Source organism: Nilaparvata lugens, chromosome X (genome assembly GCF_014356525.2).
Source record: "Nilaparvata lugens isolate BPH chromosome X, ASM1435652v1, whole genome shotgun sequence".
Classification (NCBI taxonomy): domain Eukaryota; kingdom Metazoa; phylum Arthropoda; class Insecta; order Hemiptera; family Delphacidae; genus Nilaparvata; species Nilaparvata lugens.
In genome coordinates this window covers 66,693,718-66,706,418 of record NC_052518.1, presented here as the reverse complement: position 1 = coordinate 66,706,418, position 12,701 = coordinate 66,693,718, and the positions used below count along the sequence as shown (strand labels likewise).

At 32.7% G+C, this 12,701-nt stretch overlaps 1 protein-coding gene across 14 annotated transcripts in view; it reads right to left on the bottom strand.

The window, feature by feature from the left end:
- Positions 1-12,701, bottom strand: part of LOC111044977 (voltage-dependent calcium channel type D subunit alpha-1) — a 210,143-nt gene that overhangs the window by 48,129 nt on the left and 149,313 nt on the right. For 9 of the 14 annotated variants that reach the window (XR_005572980.1, XM_039441464.1, XM_039441476.1 and 6 more), the window contains 4 exons: positions 10,408-10,541; positions 9,768-9,869; positions 3,835-3,975; positions 479-517 (listed from right to left, as the gene is read on the bottom strand). Coding sequence is in view for 13 of the 14 variants with exons in the window: in XM_039441464.1 (XP_039297398.1) it covers positions 479-517; positions 3,835-3,975; positions 9,768-9,869; positions 10,408-10,541 (416 nt within the window). In the remaining variant the exon portion in view is untranslated. The remainder of the gene's footprint in view (positions 1-478; positions 518-3,834; positions 3,976-9,767; positions 9,870-10,407; positions 10,542-12,701) is intronic. The other 5 variants (XM_039441465.1, XM_039441474.1, XM_039441477.1 and 2 more) reach the window with 3 other exon arrangements.

The window sequence follows — 12,701 nt, the reverse complement described above, 5'->3', positions numbered from 1 at the left end:
CATGGAAATTCAATCGAATTTAACCACCGTAAAACTTCTTCGCATTGTCATTGGTTGTTTCTCGAGGTTTTTTTCTGTTCGATTATTTAATTTCAAGGCGGTTGAATTCGACTAGATTCTGGTGTAAGAATTGATTCTTTGAGCGCATCACTAAGTAAGTTCATTCTATTGACCAGAATCAGATATTAAAATCAAAAGTAAACAATAAACCCAACATAAAGAATATTCCGTGCATTGAAAAAGTCTTATTGCAAAATCATAAAGGTGCCACATCCACTATGGAAGCCTGAAGCGCAAATTTATGCAAAGGCACTAATAATATTAAGAAAGCTTGATTCAAACCATTACCATAGTAGCTATTCAATAATGTTTATATGATTGAAACTGGAAGCAAAGCAGAAACAGAAGGCGCAAGTTGCAGTAGAATCATACGCTTGGAAAATAAGTACAGTACTGTAGAAAACAAACAAAAACAAACCTTTCTAAGGTTTCGTCCAGGAACATCCAAATGATTCATCTGCCACAAAAACAAATCCTATCATTTACAGTAATGGACCAATCCGGAATGAACAAATTTAGCATCTTTCTCCTTCTATCTAAAAAATATGTTCGGATATTTTCTCAGATACAACAAGCCTATTCTTTTCGAACTTTGTATTTGGTTTGGAAACTGAGTTTAATCAACTACAAAGAACTAGAAATTGAAATAGAAAATACTTTAAAATACTGGTGGTGACTAATAGATTTTTCATTATATGTGAGAGGATTAAAACTTGACTGAAAATGGTGATGCAAACTCACAGCAGAGAGAAGAGTACTGCCTATATAATCATGAATCATTATTGGGTAGCGGTAGCAAAATGAACGATCAATTCTTTTATTTTAATATTTTAAGATTTTGAATTTTATATTTCATAACAGGTATGGGATAGAATCAGATCTCTCAATATACGTCAGTTCCGATCTGTTTTATTTTGTTGAATAAAAGAGTTTACCTTTCATATATTAATCAATAATTTGAAGAAAAACTTGTCAAACTCTATTTGATCGACAACTAAACATGTATTGGTGCTACAATACCTCAATAACCATATCAAGAGATAGCTAACAAACTTACACGAAACCACAGGTTCACAACTATTATAAGATGAGATTGCAAACTCATACACGGGTGAAAAGATTTGGATACCCAGTTTCAACAAGCCTGCTTTGTCATTAGATTAACAATATGGACAATATGGCAATGTAGACGATACGAAATTTAGACATCATGTCACGAAGACACATGAATAGCCAGTATTATAGTACAGTCTAGAAAGGAGAATTTATCAGGAATCATGAGCCATCAGAAGAATTTATGAGAAAAACTCGGGAAGAGTTCAAAATAAAAATTGGATTAAAACTTTGACATGAGAGCTTGAACAACAAAGTGAGTATTATTGTCTAACGCTAGCTGTTGTTTACAATACTGTTTCCAATCCATGAAAAGAGCCTGAAGATATTTTGGCTTCATCATGTTAACTTGATCCCCAGAATACACGAAAAATAAATGATTATAGTAATAATAGCCTACCAGCTCTAAATAAAAATCTTTTATTTACAATCTCCGTGAATTTTTAATCCATAACATTTCTTTGAATCAGTAAAAATTGGGACAATAGACGTGCAAAGCTTCTCTTCATTATGATGAATGCTAGGCCTGTTGGTCCTTTTCTGATCATATATATGATTTGTGCATTATGGAATGTAAAAAAATAATGACATATATGAAAGATAGCACAAGAAGATATCACATTGTATAGGGCGTTTATGTTCCAATTTTCAATGTAATTTTCAAGCCGATAGATTTTGACTGAGAATTGAACCGAAAATACGATGATTTTGGGATCTAGCAAAGTGAATTTTGCATGAGGAGATTTTATTCTGGACTTCTCTTATGCATCCAAAAAATATATTTTATAGAAAAATCAGATCTACAATATATATTGCAATCACACCCTCTTTCGGGGATGTGATAGATTTGAACATATGTAACAAATTTCAACATTTTCTCTCAATCAATTTTTTAAAAAACTTAGAAAACGCTAAGAACGCAAATTTTCTGCGGATATATGGCGTTTTTTCAAAACTCCTCCAATACCTATTTCGACCTTAGCTGAAGGTATTACCACAATATCAACTTCTCAACTACACAAAAAGTATCTTGATTTTAAAATGTTGATCGATTTACTCAATTCAATTATGCGGCAAAATAACATTACAAAATGAGTCGTTCAGTTGCAAAACTCGTTATGTATTTTTAAAGGAAATTATTCAAATTAAAAAAAAAACAATGTGACGGATTACGGAAAATGGAAACACTTGAGAGAGTTATGCTATTTTTAAAGAAAATATATTTTAGTGTGTTTACTAGGATATGGTGGTACTGAGCTCAATGTTTTGCAGGATATTCTGTAAAGTAGAGGTATTAAAGACAGTCCATAGCTCCAGCACAGCTTATTCACAACATTCATTGCTAACGCCAGTGCTAACATTTAAAAGATCACTGTCTATAAGACAAAACATTGAGTGAAATAATAATTTAGCAGTTCTCTCGAATACTCTACCTTTTGAATAGAACCAAAAGCTTTATTTTGCAACGAGTACTGGCAATGTTAAAGTGGAGACCCCCCCACTAGAGAATGATTTCTGTAGAATATATTATTATCTTCTAAAATAATATTAGAGAAGTGTTGAAGAAGCAGAATGAAAAAAGAGTGAGTTGAGGAGGTGGACGAATGCTTCTGTATGGTAGGAATAAATATTGTCAGGAATAGAGCATGGTAATAATAAATGGAGTTATCGATCCTTCTACTCCTAACCTATTTCAGTTATTTCACATTTGAAGACTTCGTTACTCTTTGCCTTCGTAGCCTCTCATATTGTATTCGTGTGTTTAGTCAAGGTTACCGGTACTTGAAACGAAGAGGCTACACGGCCTACGTGAATCTGTGTCCGTCAATGAAGTTAGTTGGTGTTGGGGTTAGAATTACGGTGATTATTAGGATGATACTGTTCGGATGATTCCTAAATCGAGGTTGATTTAGGATCAGTGCAATTTTAAATTTGTATGTTCAGCTGAAGTGGAACCTGGCTTGAGAGTGTTAAAACTGGCTAACTAAATTCCACAAAATTCCTCAGGACAGCAAAAAAGTGAGTGAGAAATAACAATAGTCTTACACGTAGATGAACGAAAACATTAACACTAAAAGTATTGAAATTTAGAATAATCTTTTTTCATGGTCATTATTATTTCGATTCTATTGTTTTGTATTTCAATTTCTTTTGTGTGTTCTGAGTTTAATAGAATAGAATATTATTGATTGATTGAATGGACCGAATTCTAAAATTTGTGTCGTTGTTCCCAAGTGCAGGGTGAGTTGGATCACAGAGTGATTAGGTGGTAAGGAACGTTCCAAAAATGTATTACTTAATTAAAGACCAGCATAGGCAGCTTGAAGCGGATTTCTTGGCTTGTTCATGGGAGAAAGATTGTGAAATTTTGGTTCCAAGATAGACAAACCTTTAATACAATAATTTATATCATGGTACCATGTGTAGTTCATAGTTTTGAAACTTTGAAGATTTCGAGATATAATAATTGAGTAAAAAATAATGTCCCAACAATTCCTTTACAACGAGACACTCATTCATTGAGATGGTGATTTGAAAAGTTGAAAATTTTAAGGTCCTTACAAAGAGTTGATTAAGATAAGATCACGATAATATTTACAAATAATACACATTTTTAAGATGCCTTGAAATGTAGGTTTAGTCACATAAAGTTGCACTTACTTTTGCACTTACTTGGATTTGTGTTGGGTTGACCTTTAGTGAACGAGCTCTGTGAAATGCAACTGCACCTCCACCCCCCTGTCGATGACCCCTCCCCCGTTTCATTGAACTCCACACACTGCCAAATAGAGAGTGGTTCCGCTAAAAAATCAAATTTCAAGTTCATTGAATTGAATATCACACTTAACAATAATTTCCAATAATAAGAGATTGAAAAAATATAAAAAAATATCATGAAAATCATTCGAATTACTCTATACTTGATCTCAAAATAACGTTGAACAATAGATTATTGTTTTGAATCGGTGGATGAATGACTCTTATTTAATAATGGCGTGGCAAAGTTTGTACATTAATGTCTACTCATTAAGCATGCCACTAGCGAAACAATACAATTACATTGAAATAACAGAGAAATAAAAAAATAGAGATATAACATAAATCACAATGTAACATAATTATCAATGTAAAAAAAAGGAAAATGAGGAATGGAAAGTCTTGCAATTATCTAGTTCATATCACTCCTGGAAGAGAATGGAGAGAAGAAAGAAGGTAGATGGTTATTTAGAAAATCAACGAATCTACTAACAGTCCAGTCAAGGAAAGGTTATAGAGGGAACAATTGGGAAGACAATTTTTGACCACGCAGTTCTGTTTGGGGTAGTAAGAAGGTAAACATATCAAAAGTCTCCACCCCTACCCCTTGTGATAAGGGGGTGGTTCAAAAGTAGCATTTTTTGGTTTCTCGCATATAACTCGGAAAATATGTATCTTACGGCCATAACTGTTATACAAAATTGAAGCTCACATAACTCCTGCAATATTCATATCACAACTTTTTTTACATCTTTTTTTGCTTCCATGCTCATATCTTGAAAACAATGCGTTCAAACGAAATTTTCAAAAATGTCACACTTTCATGGGCGGATATCTCGAGAACAAGAGAAGATATAGAAAACGTTGTGGTATGACTATTGTAGGAAATTATGTGAGCTTCAATTTCGTATATTACAGTTATGTCCGTAAGATCAGAGGCAAGAATAATATAGGAGACATTCCACGCAATGGTAATTTCTGGTTGCAAATTTTACTAGCCAGATCTGTCGGAGCTTTATGGAAATTGAATTATTACTCAGGCTAGTTAGTGGCGTTTGTAGCGGAAAAGTTGTGTACTTGGGAAATAGCAACTGGTTTTTAAGCGTTGTGAGGTTGGTCAGGGTTTTTGTGTCTGAGTAGGGAGAGAGTGAGAAAACTTTATGCTTTCTCAGCACTACCACTGAGAATGAATTGTTGTTTTATTGCTCGCTCATATTTCATTTTTGCCGGCACCAATCATTTTTTTCAAAACACAGACCAGAGTCTGTGCTCCGAGTAAACCAGCAGTGTTTGAGTGTGCGCGCGTTTTTCTATTTCATACTGATTGAAAGATTGGAGATTCTTCAACTTCTGTCACCGTCTGTTGTATACCTGTTTTCTATTCTTGGTAAGTAAACGTGTTTATAATATTTAATTATGAACAAATTAAGTTAACATTGCTATTTGGAAAAAATATCAAATTGATAACCTATTGCCATCACATGTTTCATTTTCTATTCTCTTTGAGCTCTAAGGTGCTAGTAATGAGAATTATTATTCAATTTAAAATAATATTAATTATTGAAAAAAACTATTGATAACCTTCTATTGATATGAGTAATAAGATGCTAGTAATAATTAGAATTATTCAATCCAATATTAACTATTGTAGGCTCACTCAACAAAATTGACAACATTTTTTCTTTGTAAACTCTCTAAAGATGGATTGTCAATATGATGAAATACTGTATATTAATATGAATTAAAAACCTTCAAATTTGTTACAAGCTCCACAAAATTACTACTTTTAGGATACTATATAGAAGTATGAGCCAGAATTTAATTCTATGACTTTGAATGGAAATAACATTATATATATTGTATATAAGTTATAAGTTTTCAATTGAACCATATAACTGCTTGTAGAATATCATCCTTGATATTCAGGTAGTGCTAAGAAAAATTTAGAATTGAAGAATAAAAAGGATTTTTTTATGAAATTGAAAACATTGCGAAAATCAGTTTTTCTCTTGAATATCACTTTATTGGGTGTTCTGCTCTGACATTGATGAAGATAATTATTAATTAAAATACCAATAGGAAGTAGACATTCTCTCCGTTATCTGTAATATTATTTTGAAAAGAATTGGCTTATACATATATGGGAAAGAAAATATTCATGAATCACGCATCATCACTTCTGAACTACTTAACTTGACATTTTCCATATAGGTTCTCAATTCATCAAAGATGGTAATAGGCCTGTTTCAATTCTTCAAGATTTCAGTACCCATCAAGTTTTCAATTTGTCACGTGGACAATAAACATTTCCACTACCTCAAGTTCCCAGATTGTGATACTTTGCTTGAGGGGTCATCTATCTATCTATCTATTTTTAATCTATCTATAAATCTAATATTATGAAGAAGAAATAGTTTCAATCAATTTGTGATAAATCGTAAACCATATTTTCGCATTGTTTTTAATTTTTAAAAGAATTGCACCTTTAGATGGCTTCTTACGCTGATTAATGCAATTTTTGTGCATATGTGCCCCAATGATTTTCTAATAGAGCTATGGATTTGGATTAAAGACTTCATTTGAGAGGTGTCGTTGCCAAGTTTCATACATTTTTCACATCAAAAACTGCGCGAATGAGAGTTTGGAGCCAATTGAGGCAAAAACTCTAAGAAATAGAGTGATTTGTGAAAAGCACTTCGAGGAAGGCTGCTTCGCAAATGCATTGAAATTGAGGCTGAAACCTTCAGCAGTTCCATCAATTTTTTCATTTTTTGATGCGATAGAGGAGCCAAATTCAGTTGCAGATCCAACAGTTGAAGTAGCTCCAATTGAATTTGCAGGCCCAACTGAAATTCCAGCTTATGGAGAACCGCCTGTGGACCCTGGCGTATATACAACAGAAAGCAACTCTTGTAGGGCATTGTTCCTAACCCCCGATAAAGAAAAATACTCTCAGGAGTATTAAAGGTCGTGAGTTGACTCCATTTAGGGAATCAAAAATACTTACACCTGCAAAAAAGAGATTGCAAATGAAGCTATTGTCAGCGAGAAAGCTGAACCAGCAGCTTCAACGAAAACTGAGAAATATTGCAAGCAAACCAAGGGCGATCAACAATAATATTATCATGGAGGCTGTCAAAAAAAATATTGCCTGAGAAGGTGTCGGATTTTGTCTGCATGCAACTGTCACATGCAAATAAAAAAAATCGTACATGGACAGAAGGTGAAAAGACACAAGCTCTAGCTATGAGGTAAGTGTTTCCATAATAGGATGAAATCTATGATAATTGAAATAGGGAAAAATCTGGTGTGGCGCACTCGCACATCTGTCCTTGTCGTTATGAAAATTTCCTTTATATTCTTCAAATCAATCAGCTGACGAGATCAATTCTGCTATCTCTTCCACTGAATGATTTAATTTAATAGAATAAACCAAGTTACCTAGAATACATTCTAGGTACATTGGAACCAACAGTTGCCTCTCTCATTAAGTTTGCATTATTTGAATAATCACAATTTCGAGCTTATTTTCAATATAAGATGAAAATGATAATGGACATTAATTTGTAGAGATTTCCAAGCTAAAACTTTTCCACTTAACATTCTTCGTTCAAATTGTATCTGAAGCCTGTTAATTGGAAATCTAAAATCAAACTTTGCATGGATGAGGTTGAGCTCCTGAAATTTTTACAGATGTGGGACTTGTGGCAGTTGATAGAGCTTATCAATGACTATTTGTATATAGGTATAAATTGGATCAACATCGTTGGAGCCGTTTTTGAGAAAATCGTGAAATTCTTCCTATTCTTCTTCTTCTTCTCCTTCCTCCTTTTCATCTTCTCCTTCTTCTTCTTCATCTTCTTCTTCTTCCTATTGTTCCCCATTCTCTCTTCTTCGCAGAACTATTAATTATTATTATCTCCATTATCATTATATTATCTTGAGAAAATCGCGAAATTCTTCCTATACTTCTTCTTCTTCTTCTTCTTCTCCTTCCTCCTTTTCGCAGAACTATCAATTATTATTATCTTTATTGGATTAAATAATTGAATCATCAACATTTTTGTAAGCGCAAGCGCATCTGGCTCGCAAATAAGGTCAATTATAGCTCCAGTTACACAAACAGGTTTGGTTAAGACATGTTCATAAAGTGTTGTATTGTAATCGAATTTTGTAATCTTGCAGATACAAATCTCCAGTACTATATTAAAAGATGAGGAAAGATGGGATCTTTCTAACTTAAAAGATTGTTTTTTTTTTTAATCTGAAAAGATTCAAGTGATAAATAGAATGATAGATATGTTTGCTGATTATTTCCAGTTTGCATAATGTTTCAAATGAACCAGCTTCAGTATCAAACATTGACTAAAGACATTTGACATTTACAGATTTGAAAGGAACCCCTCAGTTCGGTTGTTCCGTCAGAATAAATGTATTGGCCATAAATTGTTAATATGACTATTCATACAAGAATGCTGTAGAGTTTTCATTTATCATATTGTTAAATTGTGTACGATTCATTCATACTACTGTATATAGAAATAATTTCTTTTTTATGAAGTTTCAATTTAAAAATACAATAATAATTATTATTATTATTCTCCTATCCATTTCTTAATTTTTCATAAATAGTCATTATACCTTCTACAAATTAATGCAAACTCATACATTTCCCACAGAATTTCTTAGGAATTATATAGGTATTATAGGAATATTATTGTATTTTTGAGAAACTGTATAAATGGATTTGAAAATTCTTTTCAGAAGTGTTATAATCATTCTTAAAGAACCTTTCTCATAAACTGGAGTGTATCCATTTCACATTCTGCATCATCAATTGAATATTCATTTATTCAATCCTGCAATCACAAGTAATTGAGTATTTTTCTATTGTTGAATAGAAGGCAATTTGCTTGGAAATCTGAAATGATCTTTCCTTGCATGGAGCAACTAAACAATTTCAAACAATGCATCTGTTGATGTAGCACATTTTGCTGGATACGCGGCTGAGTAGATGCGCGTGGCCTTGAGCAAAGTCTGTGAAGTGGATGTTAGTACGAAAGCTGTGAATGGGAGAGTGTGTGTGTGAACTTTGAATTTTGAGCGGCAAGCTGAAGCAAGACAGGCAGTGCCATCTAGCTTGGGACGGCAGGAACTACATGGAGCTTCGGCTTCGGGTAACAGCAAAATTAGGACCTATTCCCCCTATACCATGGGTAATCTACTTACTTATCCTTCATCTATGGTAAGATACAAAGTTTTCGAGTTATATGCGAGAAACCAAAAATAAGATACCTTTGAACCACCCCCACCCCCTTACGCACAAGGTGTAAGTTTGGGGAATTTTGATATGTTTACCTCCTTTCTACCATCAGCAGAACTGCGGGGTAAGATTGTCTTCTAAACATTTCCCTTTATACCCTTTTTTCAGCATTCATTGTCTGGACTATAATCTGACCAGTGATAGATGTTTTTGAGAGATAAGTCTGTTGAATCATCTCTACAGTGAATTTGGATGGAAAAAAATTATTTGAGGAAAGACGTGAGTATGATTGTAAAGAATAATATATTATATGAATGAAGAAGAATAAAAATAATAGTAGAGGGAAAACTGTGCAGTATATAAGAGCATTGACAATTATTTATGTTGTCACAATATCACTATTCATTTGAAACTATTCTACATTGTGAAATAATCAAGAAATTTTTCAATTCCTTGGTTTAAAAATGAATCAGATTATTTTAAATCAGGTCATCCACACACATTTAATCACATTTTATGTTGTAATATACATAGAAATAGCATGTTATTATAATCTTGTAACTTGTAGACTCACTCTGTGCATGGGTTCCGGGTTGTCATCAAGCAGTTCTTCTAAGTTTCCGGAGATGGCTCTCTTCAGCTCTGGACCTGCATCGTGCAGGGTTCGAAGCCCGGCCTGTTCCACAAATTAAATTATTGAAAAATTTTCAAACTAAATTGACATATAATAAGAGAACATCATGTGAATGGCATATAAATGCAATACTGTATGAATAATTATATAATGATGACACTTTTCTATCAGCTCAAATGAATATCTATTGAACGAGAACAATTTAAAACTTGGTACGTATGCACAGTTACATTCGTATACACAGGACCTCTAGACGCACACCAAGAAAGAGTTCTAAACATTTTCAAAGATACGTCTGACATCTGCATTCTATAATACTTTCTTAAAGAATTTACCACAAGGTTAATTTTGGTACACAATTGGGGACTCGCTGAATAAAAACAAGAAAGATATTTTTTCTATCCGTATTTTTTAATCCGTAATTGCGTGTGATTTTCATTACGTAAGTCCATTACGATTTCTAGCTATTCTCTCTGTTGTGTTTCCAATACTTTCAGTTGCGGAAGTCTTAAAAGTATAATGTGCTAGCACCTTTATTGAATTCAGTTTTATTATTGACTATGAACTATGTAACACTTGCCTGCAGTGTGACAGTGTTCGCCGATTCTTTATCACCGTCCTTCATCTCCTGTTCTTTTCGCTTTTTAAATCGACGGAAGTAATCTTGAATTAGGAAAGTGGCGTAGAATTTCCCAACTGTCACTTCATCATCAACTAAAAATGATCACGTAAAACTTCAACATATCTTAAAAATTATAAAAATTCCATAACTAGCTTATTAAACCAGAATTGAACATTCATTCCTAAAAAGTATTATTTATTATCTTATATTAAAAAGGGTACTATAGTATTATCTCAAATATAAATATTCTAATAATAGAACACAGGTGGTCTCTATCATGGATCAGTTGAGCGCACCTATGAACAGTGAGTACTGAGTAATACAGGGGGGTACTCTTGGCCTCCTGTTGTTCCTGATATACATTAAAAACCTAGACAGGATAAGAGTCGACAACGGTCACTTATTTTTGTATGCCGATGATATAGCTTTACTATTTGAAGGGGATAGCTGTGAAGGTGTTTTCAAGTCAGCAGAATGTGGGTTGGCCATTACAAAGTGTTGGTTTGACCATAATGAGCATAAGTCGAATTCTCACGCTAGAGTTGATTAGAACGGTCTATTACGCATATATCCAATCAACATTGTTGTACGGAATTATTGCTTGGGGTGGTGCAAACAAGACTATACTTTCCCCTTTATAAGTCATGCAAAGAATTATCATGAAAACTGCAATTCGTCAGCCCCAATAATATCCCACAGGCTATTCATCAAATTTCAAGTTCCCAACATAACTCAACTGTATGTCAAAACCCTGATTTTGTATATTTTCAAGCGCAAGTTTTCTTTATTCACTAATATACACCACAATTACCAAACAGGAACTGCTCTGAACACAGGTATCATCACTCCTAGACTGCTTAAAACATTCACGACATCCTTGCATTATAAAATCAATATGCTTTTCCCTAAGCTATAGCATAATTTATAAAAAATCCCGAAAATAATAAAATAAGCTATTTCAAGCAAATAGTCAACAAATGGATACTTAGTGTGAATCATGAGGAAATGGAGAATTATTATATAGAATCAATTTATTCTGATCGATAGTGGTCGAGTAGAGTGATAAGATCGCATGTATACAATAATTTTAAAAATGAATATGAAACATATAGATAGGGTAGTTTAAATGAATTTATACGAAATTTAATGTCTACGGTGTGTTGAGGGATTTTGAGTGTATTTGGGATGTCTCTTTTAGGTTTAGTTACTTGTAGTATCCTAATACCATTCATTATCATTTCACGTCTGTAAATAATATAATCTTGTAATGATTAATTAGTATTGCTCTGTTTCTTTTGTTTTGATAATATGTTATGGTTTAGTGTTTATTATTGGAATTGTCTCGTTCTTCAATTGTGTTTTATCATTGTTATATCTATCATTATATATTTAAGTATATGTAAATGTAGAGAAATCGTTTCTCGCACACAGGCTTTGCCCATGTGAGGAGCCTCCTTAAAGTTTTTTATATGTAACGAGGGCTTAGGGTCACATGAGCGTATCTACAAAATGACAATTTTTCAGTACAACCTAAGAACTGATTTAAGAATTAATTTTTAATTTTTCCTGCAATTTATAGAATCTCCATGAATAAAACATTTATACAGTATTCAAATATGGTTCTTACTGCTTCATTATTATACAACTCATACAAAGAATAAGCAAAATTCCATCGAACAAATTTAAATTGAAAAAATTACTTCTGACTTACGCTTTTGTGACTCTAATATATTTCACGAATGGCTTTGTTAGGATGTTTTCTTGCTCATTATTCCATGCTATTCCTGAAGTGATATTACTTGAAAAACCAATAAATAATAGGTAAATATATAAAAAATAATTAAATAAAAAAAAATAATATTTTAGGCAAATTGAAAGATATTACTATCATTTTATTTTTATTACTGAAATAATCGACCTGCAGCGCTTTTTTTCATCATTTAATCACAGCCTACTACTAAACAAACAAACAAAATGAAAATGAGATGATAATACATTTTTGAATCATATTAAATAAAAATACTAGGATATTGTCAAAAAACCACAGATTTATTGATAGTTAGAAATACCGGTTTCGATTATTACACCATTATCAAACTCTGATGAGTTTATGAGTTGATGGATGATTCAGAAAGACCAGTTTCGGTTATTACACTATTGACAATGACAATGGTGTAATAACCAAAACCGGTCTTTCTAACTATCAATGAATCTGTGGTTTTTTGGCAATTTTGTTGTATTTTTATTTAATA